Source organism: Crocodylus porosus, unplaced genomic scaffold, assembly GCF_001723895.1.
Source record: "Crocodylus porosus isolate Cpor-Errol unplaced genomic scaffold, CroPor_comp1, whole genome shotgun sequence".
Taxonomy (NCBI): Eukaryota; Metazoa; Chordata; order Crocodylia; family Crocodylidae; genus Crocodylus; species Crocodylus porosus.
The window spans coordinates 24151020-24170320 of record NW_017728917.1 but is presented as its reverse complement, the minus strand read 5'-3'; the positions used below and the strand labels follow the sequence as shown (position 1 = coordinate 24170320).

General features: G+C 40.8%; 1 protein-coding gene across 1 annotated transcript in view; it reads left to right on the top strand.

Moving 5' to 3' along the window:
- The window catches only part of CACNA1D (calcium voltage-gated channel subunit alpha1 D), a 247120-nt gene that overhangs the window by 170909 nt on the left and 56910 nt on the right, over nt 1-19301 (top strand). The window contains exons 32-37 of the mRNA XM_019537015.1: nt 1823-1982; nt 3338-3465; nt 3577-3673; nt 6658-6760; nt 7888-7989; nt 14509-14639. Coding sequence (XP_019392560.1) covers nt 1823-1982; nt 3338-3465; nt 3577-3673; nt 6658-6760; nt 7888-7989; nt 14509-14639 — 721 coding nt within the window. The remainder of the gene's footprint in view (nt 1-1822; nt 1983-3337; nt 3466-3576; nt 3674-6657; nt 6761-7887; nt 7990-14508; nt 14640-19301) is intronic.

The following is a 19301-nucleotide window of genomic DNA, read 5'->3' as shown; positions in this document are numbered from 1 at the left end:
TATACTGGCACCGAATAGTCCTAGGAATGTGTGAGAGATGCATAAGAATAATCTAAAATCCTCTTATCTGTTGTGGAAGTCCCTGCAAAAAATACCCAGCAGGAAGTATTATGAAGTCTTGAAACAGCCTCGTGGTGGGAGGCAGGGAAGAGCCAGGGCTGCACTCCAAGTGGCTCTGCCAGCCCCATGGAGCTCAGCCCAGCGGCGGGAGGTGGGGAGAGAGCCAGTGGCAGAGCCACTCGGAGTGCAGCCCTGGCTCTGAGTGCAGCCATGGCCAGTAGCTCCCCTCTTGCTCCCACCACTAGGCTTAGCTCTGTGGGGCTGGTGGAGCCGCTCTGAGTGCAGTTCAGTGGCGGGAGGTGGGAGAAAGCCAGGGCTGCGCTCCGAGCCAGGCCTGCACTCTGAGTGGCTCTGCCACTGGCTCTCTGCCACTTCCCACCACTTCCCACTGCCAGACTCAGCTCCGTGGGGCTGCGGAGCATCCCACCGCTGGGCTATACCTGCCAGGTCTGCTCTCAGAGCGTCTCTGCCACTGGTTCTCCCACTGCCTCCTGCCGCCAGGCTGAGTTTCATGGGGCTGGCAGAGCTGCTTGGAGCACAGCCCTGGGGAGCACAGCCCAGCAGCTGGAGGCTCCACAGCCCCATGGAGCTGAGCCTGGTGGCAGGAGGTGCTGGAGAGACAGTAGCGGAGCCACTCCAAGCACAGCCCTGGGTCCGAGTACAGCCCTGGCCAGTGGCTCTCCCCTGCCTCCTGCCACCTCCAGCTGCCAGATTCAGCTCCTTGGGGGTGTGGAACTTCCAGCTGCCAGGCTGTGCTCCAAGTGGCTCTGCTAGCTCCATGGAGCTCTGCCTGGTGGCAGAAGGCAACAGGAGAGCCAGTAGCGGAGCTGCTCCGAATGCAGCCCTGGCCAGTGGCTTTCTGCCACCTCCCACTGCTAGGTTTAGCTCTGTGGGGCTGTGGAGCCTCCAGCATCAGGCTGTGCTCACCAGGGCTGCGCTACGAGTGGCTCCGCCTCTAGCTTTCCCACTGCTGAGAGTTCCATGGGGCTGGCAGAGCTGCTTAGAGCACAGCCCTGGCTCCGAGCACAGCACTAGTGAGCACAGCACAGCAGCTGGAGGCTCCACAGCCCCACAGAGCTGAGGCTGGTGGTGGGAGGCAGTGGAGAGCCACTGGCCAGGGCTCCACTTAGAGCCAGGGCTGTGCTTGGAGCAGCTGTGCCACTGCCTCTCCTGCTGCTTTCTGCCACTGGGATGAGCTCTGTGGGGCTGGCAGAGCCACTCAGAGTGTAGCCTGGTGGCGGGAAGCAGGGGAGAGCCAGGGTGGCTTGCCCACTGGCCACTCTGCACTAGATGGTTCCTGGCTGCATGGCCAGACCAGACTCAGCAAGAGCTGGCCTGGCCCTGAGGACTGGGACAATTGCCCCCTGCCTCCCCTCCCCTTACCCAACTCTCCTGCTTGGGTGCAGGCAGGCAGGCAGGAACTGGGCCAGGTAGGCCTTGCTGTTGTAGGCTTTTGCCATGGCTTCCTTTGGGTCCTACTGCCCCTGGCTCCTATCATCTTTGACAGGCAGCCAGAGGCAGATAAATATTAATTTTCTAAATTTTTAGGGGCCCCATGGGATGGATAAAATGGCCTGGTGGGCCGCATCCAGCCCACGGGCCGTATTTTGCCCACCCCTGTTTTAGTTCATGTTTTGAAGACTTCCACGTCCCTTCAACTGTTGTGGCTGTATAACTCCAAGTATATTGTCAGATCTTAGGTCTTAAGAACTCATTTTTGATAATAATAGATTTATCTTGTCTTATTTGTGCTCTAATGAAGGTGTGCAACTGGGGAAGCATGGCAGGAAATTATGCTGGCCTGTCTACCTGGAAAGCGCTGTGATCCAGAATCTGATTATAATCCAGGGGAAGAATACACATGTGGAAGCAATTTTGCCATTATTTATTTCATCAGTTTTTATATGCTCTGTGCATTTTTGGTGAGTTCAGTTTGTATTTACAAACAGAAATACATTTTAGCATTTTGACTTGACAAGAAACTAACAATAAACTATCAGATCAATAGTCCATTTTCAAAGGTACATTTTTCATAAGTAGTTCTAGATCCCGTAGTTTGAACTAGAAACTAAATTCCACCAGGAGCTGCTCATGTGCATACAGTTACTCCAGCTTGGTGTACCCCTGATTTTGGTCTAATCATATGTACAATAATGATGTTTACAATTTTACAAAAGTGAACAGGCTTTTGGTTTACTGCAGCCTTCAGTTACCATTTCAGTAAAAGTGATTGCATACTAATGCTAAATATTAATGAATACTATGGCTAAGATCCAATTTGGATCTGTTTAAACCTACTAACATTTTGGCAGCTGTCCAAATCTTCCATAGTGGTCTGAGTGATGTGTTCAAATTGTGAAGTGTAAAATATAAGCTGTAATCTTCTTTCATATGTCAGACTTGTTCTGAAATATTTGAAATATACTGTCATCTATACATGCGCCCAACTGTGCAGTTGTAATTGTGCAGTCATTCAGTACTTGCTTTAGCAGTAACCGCCAGTACTGCGCAGTCCTGGCTCTGCACGGGTTGTTTCTGACCCTACTGCACAGTAGCACCAGCATCACTGTTTGTATCTACTGACACTACGTCGCCACAGCAACAAGCTACATTGCTGTAGGTCATCACTGCGGCAACATAGCATCTTGCGTAGACATGCACACAGAGATCTTTGCTTTGTTGATCACTGAATTAAAATGATTTGTTTTATCCTCCGTTCCCTTGATCTTGGGGCTTAACAGCTCTATATACTGCAAACAGCATGGATTTCTAATAACATTTTCTGTTTTGTATCATCATTTATGTCAACAGAATATGTGCAGTATTCTTAATTTCAATCATTTTGATGCATTATCACATTAATTGTTTGCTAAGATCTATGTTGTATATATCTTTTCTATATTAATATGTGCATTTGACTTTTTAATGGCCTCTGCACAACTCTGTTCATTCAGTTGGGGAACAAACCAAAATTATGTGATTGTGGTATTTGATAAAAACCCTGAATACCAAATGTCAGCATCACATCCTTATGAATATTCCACAGACTACCAATTATTCATTTTTTATGGTCATAAGATATTTTTATGTATGTTTATATATATGTATGTGTGAATATGTGTATGAATATATCCATGAAACAATCAATTTATCAAATCTAACATCCACTTACATTATTCTACCAGTTTGAATTCTAGCCTTGCTTGAAGTTAATTATTTTCATATAGGTTTATATATCAGCAGAGTGAAAGCAAACATGTTTTGAATTGCATTTTAGATTATCAACTTGTTTGTGGCAGTCATCATGGACAATTTTGATTATTTGACACGTGACTGGTCTATTCTGGGACCTCATCATTTGGATGAATTCAAAAGGATATGGTCTGAGTATGATCCTGAAGCAAAGTAAGTCCCACCATTTCCTTGTTAAATATGCCTAATAAATAATAGAAGTGAAACTTGGCATTGTCTTCAGAGACACATACAGAGATGACAAAAGAAGTGTATTTATTCTAGGGGCAGAATAAAGCATCTTGATGTAGTTACATTGTTGCGTCGTATTCAGCCTCCACTTGGCTTTGGCAAGTTATGTCCCCATCGAGTGGCATGCAAGGTAGGTTTCACATTACTTCCCTTTGTAGTTTTTCTTTACTTTTGCTATGTTTCTGAAGACTTGCTCTGTATTACTTTGGTAGCCCTGTCCAATTCTGTTGCAAAGGGGAAAAGATCATGTTATATATGAGCTCTTCTTCAACTCCGAGTTACTCCAGTTTTGTGAGAGGTCAATCATCCCATTGCAGTCAGTTTTGGTTGTTTTGGTAAATTTATTTCCATCATGTTCCATGAATATAAAGCTCTTCATAGGGTTCACAGTTAAAGAAGTTGGTGTATAAATGTATTATGAGTGTTATTATTGTTGCCATATTTGATGTTGCCATATTTATGTGCATTTCCAAGAAGCTGGTTAAGACATAATTTTACTAAAGAACTGCATACCAATATGTTTTTTTTCAGTAAAGCTTAAGTTGTGTCGTTTGGGATACCTAACCATTTACTTTACATACTTGATGGTGTCTCTTGAACTTTAATAGTCTTCTTAAAAGGACACTTGCCAAAATAATGAGAAAAATATTTAACCTACTTACAGTTTATTTTTTAACTCAGAGGTTGCAAGTAGCCTTATATTTATATTACAACAATCTCTTCCTGTAATGCCTCATATTCTGTCTGAACAGAGACATCAGATTTACAAAAAACCTGAATTATTTTGGTAAATTTCAAGTTTCTGCACATGATAACAATGGCCTCACTCTTCACAATACATCATAAGGCAAACTTCTCAGATATCCTGCACTCAGTCCTCCACTCAGATCTACATATAAAGGCAAAAACTGGTTTGTTGATTAAGGAATGGAAAATTGCCCTGGAGCAGGTTTTTCCTCTCTATATAGAATTCTTCTCAACCCACAAAGGTTCTTAAAATTTATTTGTTAACATTTGCATAGAAACAGTCATGTGGACCCAGTGTGAAGTCTGAGGCGAGGTACAGGTAGTCAAAAAGTTCAAGACTGAATCGATTCAATCTTTGCAGGTTGTAGATTGGACCAATAAGCAAGTGAACAGACATTCACTTTTGATTCTGGAAATGCAGCCACATGCCTGCAGTGACCCAGGCCAGAAGCTGGGGAGGGGGCGGGAGGGATGCTGGAACATGCCTCCCTTCTCAGCTGGAGCAGTCAGCTTGGGCAGGGAGGGTTTGTGGGGGAAGTTCAAAGCATCCTGGGTTGCTGGGGGACTGTGAGTTAACTTGAATCTGGAAGGAACCTGGGGCAGAAGTTCAATAAAGCAATTGAACCTAAATCAGTTAATTCTGATACTTCATTCAGGATTATTTTAAACTGGCTTGGGCCATTTTGAAAGTGGTGTATGTGCACCGAACTTCTGTTGTGTTATACATCTGAACTGAGTTCCGATCACTTATATCAGTGTATGTGCAACTTCTGTCCCTAGCCTAACTGACCATCAGGGTCGGGTTCTCTTATTTTAGAAACAGCTTGAAGCAAGTATTGATTCATAAAATGCATCTCTCCAGCAACAGCACTAGGAGATATGTGTTGTAATGACACACTTCTGAGCTCCAGATCCTTCCTAGTTGCTCTTCATGTCCAGAGACAAAATATTTTATTGCATAAATGTATTTTAATACAGTATCCTTCAGATTCAAGTTACAGGGATGTTACAGCACATCTAGAGCATAGGAATGTGGCTAAATGTGAAATAATAACGGAAAGTATTGAACGCTGTACAGTATGGTACATAATAATAAACAATAAGCATAATGCATTCAGGGGAATTCAGAGAAAGGTGACAAAGATGATATGAGGCTCAGCCGAGATAATAGAGTATAAGTATAGGCATTTGTTATATGAAGGATATGCCACCTGTGTACAAATGCACACCAAGTAACACAAAAGAGACAAGGAGAATTATGATAGTTTAATTTTATTTGCGGGTTTTGAAATGGTTATGTAACAGTGGTGGTAATGGTAGTCTGATGTCAGTAAGGATGTGATCAACTCCTTTAAGCAAATAAGCCTCACAGTATCCCTGAAGACTGTGTAATAGCCCACACCCATTCCACAGGTGGCAAAGCTGAAGTGCTCAAATGGAGTGTCCAATGTCACATGACAGGTCTGTGATAGAACCCAGGGTAAAATGCTGCGCCCCCATTCAATCCACTTGCATTAGGTAATAAGATGTCACAGTCTTGCAGTAGAATAGAGGAGACCTCAGATTAGGAAAAAGAATCCTTATAGATGAAATACCGTTATCAGGAGAGATCGCTATGGAACTGCTCTGATTACTTGTTAAAAAATTTAAATGATGATTACACTAAAGCAGAGCCAGGGACTCTGTTTTTAGATGATTACTCTAAAGCAGAGCCAGTTGAATTAGGTGGCATTTACTGGATCAAAGTAGTGATAATTGCTACATCGTAGCCTAGTTAGGCTAATTTAATAAATACCTGAATGTGTGGAATGCAGGAAAGCAAGGAAAGGTTGAGAGAGGTGGGTTGGGGAGCAGAGGCTGCAGGTGCAGAGATGACCGGGGTGGGGAAGGGAATAGGCATGCAGCAGCTGCGGCTACGGCCCTAATCCTGGATAGGGATTGGAGCCCAAGCCACAGTGGCCACCAATGCCCCACCCCCCCATTTGATTCTAAGATGAAGGGCATTTCCTGCCATGTTAAATGGGGGGGAAAAACCCTCATATTAGAATTCAGTAAATACAATAAACTTTGTAAAGAAATTTTGAAAAGTACTGAACAGTCTTAGCTTTCTGGAAGAATCTAGTTACATCAGATACAAAATGTATCAGATACATATTTTTTGTAGTTGAAATATATTGTTGATTTCAGATATACTTGCTCTCTTAAAGTCTTTGCGTAAGCTAACAGGTGTGATTTTTTTTTCTGTGTCCCTTGTCAGGTGTTGTTCCTTTATGCATGTCAGCTTTTTGAGATAAATGAAGACACACTGCATATTTTCCACAAGAATGAATTAAAAACAATATAAATGATTCTATTTTCCATTTACAGAGGTTAGTAGCCATGAACATGCCACTAAACAGCGATGGAACAGTCATGTTCAATGCTACATTATTTGCTTTGGTGAGGACAGCTCTGAAGATCAAAACAGAAGGTGAGATCATGTTGCGAAAATATTACTGCATGAATTAAGATGTGTTGTGAGAAGAAAGTTGCAGAGGGATAACATTTCACATAACTCCTTCTGCAAGACACCACAAAATGGATCCTGTACTTAGCTTGCTTTTCCCTAAGCTGGGTGGCCCTCGTGTTCTGTTCTTGTTTTGAGGATTTGAGACTGACTGGGAGACTGAAGGCAGATAAAGTTGAGGCAGAGGTTCATGAAACCTTAGAGATAATTTCAGATCCATAGTTGGTGAGAAAAAAAGTATTTGGTATATGCTGTGGAGGCTGAGTCCAAATGTGCTTAGCAGGTTTTTACTAGCTGGCATTAGAAGAAGACATTAGTTTGAAGGTGTAGTGATTTGTGTTTAACAACATTACTTTGTGTTCTTGAAGTTTCCTGGCTTCTTATTTCTTCTCATTTTTTCTACTTATTTTATTAATTTTTACTTGTTTCACTCTGGTGGTTCGTCCCTTCTCATAAGACTGAGTAAGTTCCTCAACCAGGTGCCTCCCACCTTTGAGAATTGCTGAATATAAGTATTGTTAATATTATTTACAAGATGAACCGCAAGATTTCAAGTAGGAATCCATAGTGTCAAAAACTTTCTGATCTGTTGTGGTCTTTCTGAGATCTTTCTACTGTGCAGTAGAAGCAAGTTGGATCCAACTGCTCTTCTCTGCTCTCCTTAATAAGTACTAGTTTGGTAACTGCCTTAGAAGCCAACTTCCATAAGTCCGTAAAAACAGACAACCCTTTAGCCTTTTCTCCCTTCTTTCTTGATCCAGTGTAATGAACCTGCTCCCCCAGCCAGCCCATGCAGCTGTAATAAGTATTTATGCTAGCCAATAAAATATCCTTTTCCCTGTACATTCTTTTCCTGCTTTTACATAAATCAAAGTAAATAGCTACACCTCTTTGTTTTCTTCTGGATTCCAACTAGAGAATTTTATACCTTTGAGTGCCTCTTTATTTTATTTTATTTTATTTTATTTTTAGTAAGCAGTTTAATGTAAGACCTAAAAAATCTTTCATTGCAATGTTAACTGAAATGTAATTGCCCATTCCTGCTTTTCTAAGTTTCAGATAACATAATCATTGTACCTGTCTCTCGGCAGGGAATCTAGAGCAAGCAAATGAAGAACTTAGAGCAGTTATAAAGAAAATCTGGAAGAAAACCAGCATGAAACTCCTTGATCAAGTTGTTCCTCCAGCTGGTGGTGAGTAATATAAAATTTACAATAAACTATTTTTGCACATTAGATTTTACACATGTTAAGAAACCAGTAAGTTTTATAGAAATATTGAGTGAGACTTTGGAACTCTGATGTAACTGAGAGCACAATTGAATGCCAAAATAAATATACAGAACTTTAGAGTTTGTTATGTTAGATAATATAAAACTAGATAAGAAAAGTATTCTTTGATTAAAAGGAAAAATACAACTAATATTTTTATGTTAATTTGCTTGCTTGCAAAATATATCTTAGCCATAAAATTGATTTCCATAGACTTATCAAGAGAAATAGCATATTTTGTACTAATTAAGCTAACATTGAACATTGGATTTTTGTTTCTAATTTTTTATTCTTTAAATATTTTTGAGGGGGAATGAAAAAATTTCTGTTTCCAGGTTAAAAAATAACTTTTTGCCAAGTGTGTAAAGGCAAAAGACTAAATTCTACTCTCAGTGACATGAATGTAAATCCCAAGTAATTCCACTGTCTGCAGATTAGTGGAGTTAGTCCAAATTTACACCTAAATAACTGAGATGGGATTACAGATCAAAGCATATAGATTTTTAAATTCTACTGAATTCAGTACGTTGGGAAGAACTACAAGGCACATATATTACTTGTTCTTACGTACTGTAAAATGACTTGTCAAATCTTTTACTATTTTATATCTATATATATATATATAATCATATATATATATTTTGCTTTTCTTTTTCAATATATACCTATAAAGTAATATACTGTAGCATAGATTCAGGTGACTGTTTGTTCTTGCTTTTTCAAGTTTTAAAGGTGCAGGATCTGTCGCACGATATCATCCACACCAATAATATATTCAGACGTCCAGCACACAGTTCCATTGTAATCGTCCGGTATTTTTTGTAGTTTATTGTACTTTTATAGTGTTACTGCAGCTTTCAAGACAGATCAGACTTAGGTTTGGAAGCAGACTCAAGAACCCAGGCCTGATGGTGGTGGTGGCTGATCCCTCTCTGAAGGTGACGTTCTCACTCTCTAGGAGAGAGAGAGCATGTTGGCTGCACTGCTCTTCACCATGATCCAAGCAGCAGCATTAGCTTTGTTGCTGGAGGGAGCCACTTGTTATTGGTGTAGTGGCTGCCAGCTAAAAGTGGGGATGATGACAAAAATTTCAACAATCTGACTATCAAAAGGGGAACTGATACTGCACATTTAAAACAACTTTTTGTGTTCTACTTTGTTCTTTTAGCCTTACACCTGAGTGCTTGCATGGCATAGATGAATCGCTTTGTAATTGTTGTAACTATGTGCTTGAGCTTTTTCTGCAGCCTCTGTTCCTTTCAACTATCAGTCTTTCAGAATATTCTGAAGCAATTCTGTTTTAGGGTGGTGGCATGGAATTAGTGTTGCCTCTCGCCAATTTTATTCCCCTATGTTTTTTATTGAAATACAGATGCATGCTTCAGAATAGCTAGCTGTGCCTGCCTAAATTAATCTTACAGAAAACATTTAAAGATTATATTCTTAGAATTAATCTTACACAATTCCACCTTAGTTCACTGTTTAACTTCAGTCTCATTTCATTGCTGACTATAAATTGTATATTGACTTTCAGTTATACTAAAATCCATCGCTAGTTCCATAATACTTCTTTTGAAAATTCAGTTCTTTTCAAATCAGTTAGGAGGCTGAAAATCTGGACCATCACTGAAACTAGAGAAATTCAGTAAAGTATAAAGAAAAGCAGGTGGGCAAGTCCTTTTTCAAGTTATTTAACAAGATTAGTCACATCTTATAGTTGCCACTGATTTGTTTCCTTATCAAATCTAGTTGATACAACTTACACCAGAAGGGAAAGAAAGTAACTGATTATATCATAACCTACTGAAAGAAGTAAATATTTTTCATTCATGAAGCATATTAGTATATACTAAATGAATGTAAAGTAGTTGATATACAGTGTAAAGTAGTTCTTACAGAACCTTAATATTCAATAGAATAGTAAAAGGTGACAGTAATATAAGTTTAGTATCTCAAAATCTGTTACCTCTGCAATATTGAATTGGCCAGTGTATTATATTTTCCCTAGTTTTATTCTTTATTTTTATTCTGAGTCATAGATTCATAGAGATTAGGGACCCCTGAAGGTCATCTACTTCTACCCCATGCAAGAAGCAGGACCATCCCTCTCCAAATCATCTCATACAGATCCTTGTCTAACCTGTATAGTTACACAGTCAGTCCTGACACACAACTAGAAACCATAACACCCTAACGCAGTGGTGAAACTAGAAAGTATTAAATGGGTCAACTACCCTGGGTGCCAACTTGAACAGTAGGAGTGCAAAAATTCAGTGTCTGCTGCCAGCAACCACGTGATTGCAGTTGCAATTACAGAGACAACTGCATGTCAATGCTGCCCCAGGTGCCCAGCTGTGCCCCTATACTGTTGCCCTAACTTACTATATGTAAAGCAGGGGACAACAGTAGCCACGGTAATGCTGCTGTAAGGACGGTTGAAAGGACAGCTTTACTCACCCTCATACTAGGCTGCTGGTGTACGTTAAAAACAAATTGATTCTCTGAATGTCAGTGGGGGCATCTACACATGAGCTTTACTGTGGAGTTGACTAATTAGCTCCACAGTAAAGCATTGCCATCTACACATACAGTGTTATTAGGCCAAAGTAAACTAATTAATTCTGTCATAGGATAATACTGCCCAACACAAGTACTATCCTGTGGTAGAGTTATTTTATCTACCCCAACATATATATATGGTGACCGAGGCTGGCTGGGGCACAAGGGTGCTGTGGTGTAGGGCAGCCTGCTGGCTAGCCCTGGGCTGACAGGCTGACCTCCCAGACCCTCTGCCAGCTAACTCTACACAGGACATTGTATAGGGAAAGGAATGCACAAAATCCACTACATTTTATCTCTTCTTGTAAAATGGAGTTTTCCCACCCATCCTCTGCATGCAAGCTCATTTTGTCTTCTCTAATACTTCTTGACTTTGTCTAAAATTTTTCTTCTCCTGTAATGATATCTTTTGCTCTCAGTTTGGTTGGAACTACAAATCTGTCACTTTTCTTGGCACCTTCCTGAGCTGTACATCTCTAGCTATGTCTTTGTTTCTAAAAAGCAGAGTCCTTTGGCCCAGCTTCAGGTTGTATATGTTTCTGCCCGTGCATACAACTGTGCCTGTGGGAGCACAAGTCCTCAAGTTCTGAGCACACACAGACACTTTTATATAGGCAAATCAGGCAGCTGAGAATTCATCTCTTTTGCCATAAAAAAGTGAATACATACCCATATTTACAGGCACAATCCATTGCCTTACAGAAGTGGCCATGCAGCGTTACAACTACTCACTTGTTTTCTCCATAGCCATTATAATTTTTCCCCTTCAAGCTTTGTTCAGTTATTAGAGAGGAAATAATGCAGAGGATGGGGAAAAACTTATTTAAGGAGCTAATCAAGGGTATATATAACACCAAGTAATGCTCCTAATTAAGCTAAAGAGGGCAGGGTTAGATCAAATACTTTATATGGTAAATCTTTCTAACATCCGTGGCAAAAACAGCAGATGGTCAATTGAATAGGCATTGAGAGACATTACAGATGCAACATTAAAGGAAAGGCTCACAGAAAGGTTAGATAACTAAGTTGAGAGTTGGAGTCAGTGAAGGGAAATTCTGCCTGGGGGACTGAACTTGTATACTAACAAGCTCTTTTCTGATGCTGAGCTCCCCTCTTCTCCTGCTGCATCAATTGGGAGTTGAGGGGACCCAGCACCTTTGAGGAGTGTCAGCACATAGCAAAGGCAGCCTCAGTGATGCTTCTGTGTAAGAGACTTCCTCGAACAGACTGAGCTCCCAACCGAGCTACGTTAAACAAATTATCTGAAATATTTTTTTGTGTGTGTCCTTTGATGTAAAATAAAATGTCAGGCCAGATTCTTGTCTGCTGTATTGGACTGAAGTTAATGTCTTGTGTGCCATCTGTCGAAAATTCAAGGAAGTAATTTGGAAACAGAAGCTGTTATAACAATAGAAGTAGGTTTAATTAAAGCTTCTTAAAAATAACATTGTAGTGAATTAATATTTCCTGTACTTATTACTGAAGCTAAAAAAGGCCCATAAAATGTAATATTATATGCAGTAACAGTAGCATAAAATAAGAAAATTAATTAAACTTAAAGTTGCAAAATATTTCATGTTGAAAATTATGCAGTGCCAGTTAAATGTGTGAGATATCTTGGACATATCATTACATGTAAAGCAAAGTCAAAGGAAAATCCATTTTAACCAAGTTAAAACAATGTTAAGTATATCATATCACAAAATACCTTGAAAGTATATTTATGTCACTAACACATAAACAATAAACCCTTATAAATGTCATGCATGGGCTTTACGCTTGGAATAATTTTTAAAGGAAAAAATATTGCTTAGCTAAACTGATTAGAGACTGAAATATCGTAGTGCAAAATAGCTTATATATAAACAATTATTAAATCTTGTAACTTCAGGTAGTATGTTAGCTTAGGGAGAAAACTGTTGACACTTGACTAAAAAAGAGGCAGAGAAGTATTTAAAATGTGTATATTATACATCTTGCAGTTTACCTTTTACCTAAGTATGTCACAGTGTCTGGATATGTTATTTAACATTCCTATAGTTACTCTGACAACAGTCACAACTGTACACATTAACCCAGATCTAGAGAGCCTGTCTTTCACACTGAGGTCAGCAGAAATTACAGGAGCGTGGCATCTGTCAGAATTGGACCTACTAACAATAGAATTAATTCTAAACTTTGGTACCAACAATATGTTAAAGCATGTTAAAGTTCCCTTTAACATATAGCACTGTGGTAATTAGCATCATCAGTATGTTAAAAATAATCAAGGAAGGAGTAGGTAGCAAATTAAAAAAAAATTCAAGAAACTTCACTCCAGGTAACTCCAGAAAAGTAAGAATATGAAATAAAAAGAGAAGAAAATCCTAGTTTTGTAATAAATAATGAAATCTCTACAAGTGGGGTCTCAAACTGGCCTTTGAAAAGAGATGTGCAAAATTAGGAGCTGATTTGGAAACCTGGATATGGGATTTAGGTATTTTAGCAAGGCACTTGTATTTGAAATTGGTAAAGTGTGCTGATTCCCCAAAGTGACCCTATAAGACTTCCTAATGTTTACTCTACTTATCATTTGCCTGCATATTTTTGAATGATAGATAATTCAGTAAAGAAAATTAAAACCTTATCTTTACTTCCATCAGCTAATCTGAGTCCAGATGTTACTGTGAGAAAGTAGTATGCTTTGCCTGATACACCATCATCACTGGTACAGATGCTAGCTGAGAGCTGAATCCTTGCTGAAACAAAACTCTCATAGAAATTAATCAATTCTGAAGTAGAGATGAGTGCAGGATTTGCTCCCAGTTCTGGCTAAGCAGGAACCACACATAACCCAGCATGAATATTTGGTAAATAGATATATAACTCAGGCTAAGGCACTCCAAGGCTATGGTGATGGTGCACCAACACAAGAATGACACAAACAGACAGACAGATTAGATGCCAGTGGGCACATCTACATGAGATGTCTACTGCAGAGTAGACTAATTAGCTCTGCAATAAACAGCTTGTGTCTTCACGTGCGGTGCTTTTAGGCCACAGGAAGTTAATACAAGCAGAGTTTTTTACAGCACAGCAGCGCATGTGTAGATGCTGCCCTGGCTGGTTGGGGCACAAGGGTGCCTCAGTGCAGAGGCTGCCTGCTGGCTAGCCCTACACTGAAGCACCCTTGTACCCCAACCAGCCCCTCCACAGCACACTGAGCTGGGTAAGAGCAGCCATTGGCTGGCAGGCTGACCCTCTGGACCTCCTGACAGTTGGGGCTGCTGTGACCCAGCTCAACGTGCTGAGGTTCTAGGTACACATTCAAATGGTGTACCTGGGAGCAATAAACTCCAGTGCGGTATGTGCCAGAATTTATTGCTAGCATGTGTAGACATGCCCGTTTGAAGTACAATTGGAATAACCTGATTTTGATTTGTTAGCTAATTATGTTTGGTTTGACAGGAAATCACTGAGGGAGAATAAATTAGAGACAGGAAATTATCTTTTTTTAGTGAGTCACTCTTCTGGATCAAAGTGCATGCCAGTTCTAGTACCTTTCATTTATACATTTGTTTCAAGTAGCCAAAGCCAGTAGTTTAGTCCTTTGCAGTTACAAACAAGCTTCTGGTTTTAATAAAAAGGTACCTTCATGAAACTTAGTAAAATATTCTATTTTCTTCTATATTAAAGACTAGTTTAGTTCATCAGTTCTAATTTTGGGCCTAGATCGCTTGCTAAAAAAATTGCTTTGTGCTAGATGTAGGCTGCCTTACTGTAAGCTAGAACTAGTGCCTATTGCACCCATCACATTTTTTTTTTCCTGAATCAGATGTGAGTATGTAGGCTATTGATGAAATGTGCTGACTTGGGAGAGATCTGTCTGGTCTGTTCATTTAGATGATGAGGTAACCGTGGGGAAGTTCTATGCCACCTTCCTGATACAGGACTACTTTAGGAAATTCAAGAAACGCAAAGAACAAGGACTGGTGGGGAAATATCCTGCGAAGAACACCACGATTGCCCTACAGGTGAATTTGTTTTTACATTTTAACTAACCATTCTGTAAGCTTATTTGAAATAGCAGGTAGATGATTATTCATGATTGAGCAGTATCACCAGGATTTTATTTAGCTGAGACACTTTGGGCCCTTCATTGAAGAATAATCCTATGTTTCTATCTATAAAAAGGTAAGTGCAAAATGATGTTCTTCATGTGTGGCTAAAATAAGTTCTAGTAAAATTACATAGCATATGGTTAATAGATTGATCACAGAAATCTGAGACCAAAGCTGCCAGTATAAAATCAGATGAATTAAGTGGTGTTTTTGAGCTGGGAATACTCATCTTTGCTCTACAGGGTTTTTTTTAAACTCTCAATTTAGTTATTTTTGTGTCTAGTATTATAGCACAGGAATTCTCAAATATTTTCATAGTGTATATGATCTTCTAATAGATAAATTATCTGATAGAATAACCTTCCTTCTCACTGCTGCTTGTCCTCTTCCTTTTCCACTTATAATCACTGAGGAAATCTCCTCCTATTTGCTATCACATAACTTCACATGTTGCATACAATAAGAAAAACGAAACACTGAGGGATGGAGACAAAGTAACAATAAAAACAGCAGGGACAGGGGTGGACAGAGAGTGAAAGACATCAGGGAGGCATTGTAAAGGTAAAATAGGAAGGTGTTTGGAGAAGAATCATGAGAAATTTGCCAAACTCAGAACTGTCTTATACTCAGCAACCCACTGACTTCAGGAGAGTGGGTGTTGTGTGAGACAGATGAGAATTTGTCTTAATATAAAGAGAAGGGCTTTATAGAGATGCAAAACAGGAGAGAAGGATCATTTCTCTCAAATGTGGGAGTCCTGTCAGCTGTCTTTAAATAAGTCACTCTATTTCATATCTCAGCTATCATTACTGAATTAAGATAAGAAAGGGAACTAACATGAAATAATATTTTCCAGAACAATTTTTTTCTTGCCATACATACGTCTTCACTGTTCTCTTTCTTTCATCTGGCAAACTACTATTGAGTGAAAGACCAGTATTCACATTTACTGAACCGTACAATGCAATTCAGTAGCTGCAATTCACTAACGTTTCCTATCCTGCTGGGAAAGGTAAGCATCCTGATACTAGCAAAATGATTCTCTTTTACCACTGCAGTAAGAAATGTTCACATGTAAGATTTCTAGATTACAAAACAGAGACCTTCCTTTCAGTGAACATGAAGACACAATAACATTCCTTACTTGTTGTCCCCTGTTAGGGGTGGCCTCAAGACTGTTTCAGATACTGTAATTCTTTCAAGTGGAAATCTTAATATTACCAGGCTCACAAACTAGCCAAGTATATAAAACATCACTTATTTTCTGCGGATCCTAAAAAAATCTATCAGATTTCGAGGAAGAGAATGGCATGCTGTTCAATTGACAAGTATTGCAAGGAATTGTGCTTGTTCTCTGCCATGTGTGTGCCCTTATTCCATCCATATGCACTCATCAAAACAATGTTGTTTCTTTATTCTGCATTCTTTCTTTCATTGGAAAGACAGTTTATGGACTTCTGTGGATAGGATATTCTCTAGTTCCTTGGCATTTGGTAGCATGAGGCAGGGCGGATTATTTTAAGTCATAGTGTCACAGTTCTCCACTCTGCTTCTCTAAGCCAAACGGAAAAATACCCTTAAACTGAAAAATTCCCCAAAAGAAAATATGACAAATAGTGGAGATAGAAGAAAGGAGAAAGCAGTCAGACAAGCAAAAATAACCTCCTCCTGGTGCTTTGATCAGTAGTTCTAAAAATGCTACATATTTGAAAAATCAGCCTGTGATCCCATCTCTCCTTCCCAACCCTATGCACCTGGAAAAGATTGCGGGTGTTGAACCATCATGACTTGCATAATATTAATTTCACATAAGATGTAAAATTTTAAAAGTGAGGGTGATTAACCATTGGAACAAGTCACCAAAGGATATGGGGAGGATTGTGTGGTACTGACAACTTTTAAATGAAGATGGACGTATCTTTTAGAATGGTAACAGTTAATTCAGAAAAGATCTATGGTCTATGCTAGGAAGCCAGACTTTACTGTGGTCCTTCCACCCACATAGTCTGTGAATTCAGTGAATTCTGTTTCACTCCCTCTCTCTCCAGATCCCCCTTTTCTTCCCAGATTGCCTTTCCAACTGTTTTTTAATGCTACCATTTAAAGAAAATGCATGCATAACCAGTGTCTCTTAGATGGCATAATTTATTTAAGGTACTGCTGCCATGAAACCTGTTTGCACTATGCAAAAGTGTAGTAGGAAGTGTGAAGCATATATGGCTCTGGGACTGTGACTCATACTTGAACATATGTAGCTTATTAAGCAGATACTTTTAAAAATTATTCTGACAAATGGCACCTCCAGGAAATGATTTCTTGGGGAGTTTCTCTAGCAAAATAATAAAAATAGTAAAAGTGGGAAATGTACAGTGTCATCCCAACTTGCCTGCACTGCCTTGGGAAATTTTCTTACATACTGAGTCAACATTTACCACACTTTCGTGAAAACTACCGATATGCTTTATGTACTACTGGTTAATGGTCTTGCATCACTTTCATTCAAATGGCTCTACAAATGTTGCAATTTTCTTCCTAAATAATCAGATATACCAAGCAGGATTCTTCTACAGCAGTGCTGTTACTCTGTGTTGAAAGATGGCAAATGTGTACTAGTGCAGTGAGGTGACAGTAGCACTCTGTGATGACCAAAAGTGAAAATACCACCAAAAGTCGCTGAAATCATTTTTATTGCTGGCTTTTTGTTCACTACAGCTGTAATAGAGCAGACTTTAAAAGAGCTTGTGGAGCACTTCCTTATCACCATCAAGGCTTTCCAACCATCAATACATCATATAACAGTATAACAACACTCTGTTTACTCTCTATTTGTAGATGTTGAATGCAGGAAAACAGATATATCAGCTGTCTCTGCATTTTTTAGAAGACTAGCAGAAAATCCAGTGGGAAGATTGTGCCTAGATGCTGTGTGCTTAACTAGGAAGAGGGGGGCAGGAGGCTTTCCAATCCAATTACATATCTGCATAGGGACTGACAATAATGGAAGCATTTCCGTAAGATATGACTGAACTTTCACAGTAGTCAAAGTTCGGTATTACACTGAGGTCAGTTAGACCTGATCCCAAGTGTGGGATGGCAGTCATGTTCTCTTTGCATTTCTTGAACTTCCAGAAGAGAAGGGTACACCTCTCCAGGTTCCCACTAGTGTCATGACCCTTGGCCCTACACCCAAGGCAGGTGTGTCTAAAAATTAAGATAGACAAATTCTGCATGTTTTGGCAGCCCTTCCAATTTATTGACACAGTGGGGTGGCAAGGATGGAGGACAGAAGTTGAGTTACCACCTGCTAGTGATAATCATTTTGAATTATTCTCATAGTATCATTGCATATATTTTCACAAAGATTACCAAGATAGCCCTTGCAGCATGATTTAGCAAAATGAAAGCAAAATTTTGCCCTGCATTTCCAAAATTACCCGTGCCAAAAGAGAGTATGAGCTTCTGCTAAACCTGTACAGTACAAAAAGATTTATTTCTAACAGAAAGCATTTACTGAAGAAGAGCGACAGCATAAGAGCAAAACCATCTATTGCTGGGGGAGCTGGTAGCCTGCCAGCCAGAAGAAAGTAACTGATGTAACAGCAGTAGTACTAAGTAGGTGACCGCCTGTTATCACTAGATCATCAGTAAAATCAGTCAGTGCTGTGTATCAGACCCAGCCTTTGTCCCAGAGGGAGGCATTAACCTGCCCTATGCCCTGCTATTGCTTTTTCTGTTACTGCCATTTAGGAAAGTTCCAGCTTACAGGGAGCTGGGAAGGAGTGGAAGGAGAGCGGTCAGGCAGAGGGCTCCATGTGTGCATGCACATGGTTGCCAGGCAGCCTGGATAGCAGCTCTCGCAGGTAAGTGGAGGGTGGCATTGAGGCCCCCACAGGCACGGAGCAAGTGGGACAGGGCTGGAGCTGGCGCTGCTGCCCAGCTGGGCAGTGAATAGGGCATGCGGCCTGGGGGCATAATACATGGCACTGACAGGGAGTGGGACAGGGCCACGGGCTGCTTTTCCAGAGGGCAGGGGGTGGAGCCATCTCCCTGCCGCTGTGTGCACTCCTGGGAGGGAGCGGGCAGAGGGGACTTGTGCTGCCCAGATGTGTATGCAAGGCAGGGGTGGGGGTGGGCACAGACTCCTTGCTCCAGGCTTGGGCTTCTGCTGTGCTGCCCTTTGCATCCCAGTGGGTGTGACCCAGTGCTGCAGGGCAGAGTGGGGCCATGCAGGAAAGCTGCTCGCCGCTGCCAGCTCTGTGCTGCCCTGGTGAGCTAGGAAAGCTGCTTACACCCATTACACCCATTGAGTTGCAGAGGGCAGCAGGCTGGGAGCCGGAGCCTGCAGCCGGCAGGCCATGCCCGCCCCCACCCCCACCTGCGCACATATCTGGGATGCACAGGTCCTTCCTGCCCCTCCCCCCTCCCAGAGTGCATGCAGTGGCTGGAAGCTGGCTTCTCCTCCCCACCTGAGCCTGCAGCACCAGGCAGCAGGGTGGGGAACCAGGCTCTACTCCTCTCCACCAGACCCCGCCTTCTGCTGTGGGCAGGGAGCTGTGGACTCGGTCCCTGGCCACA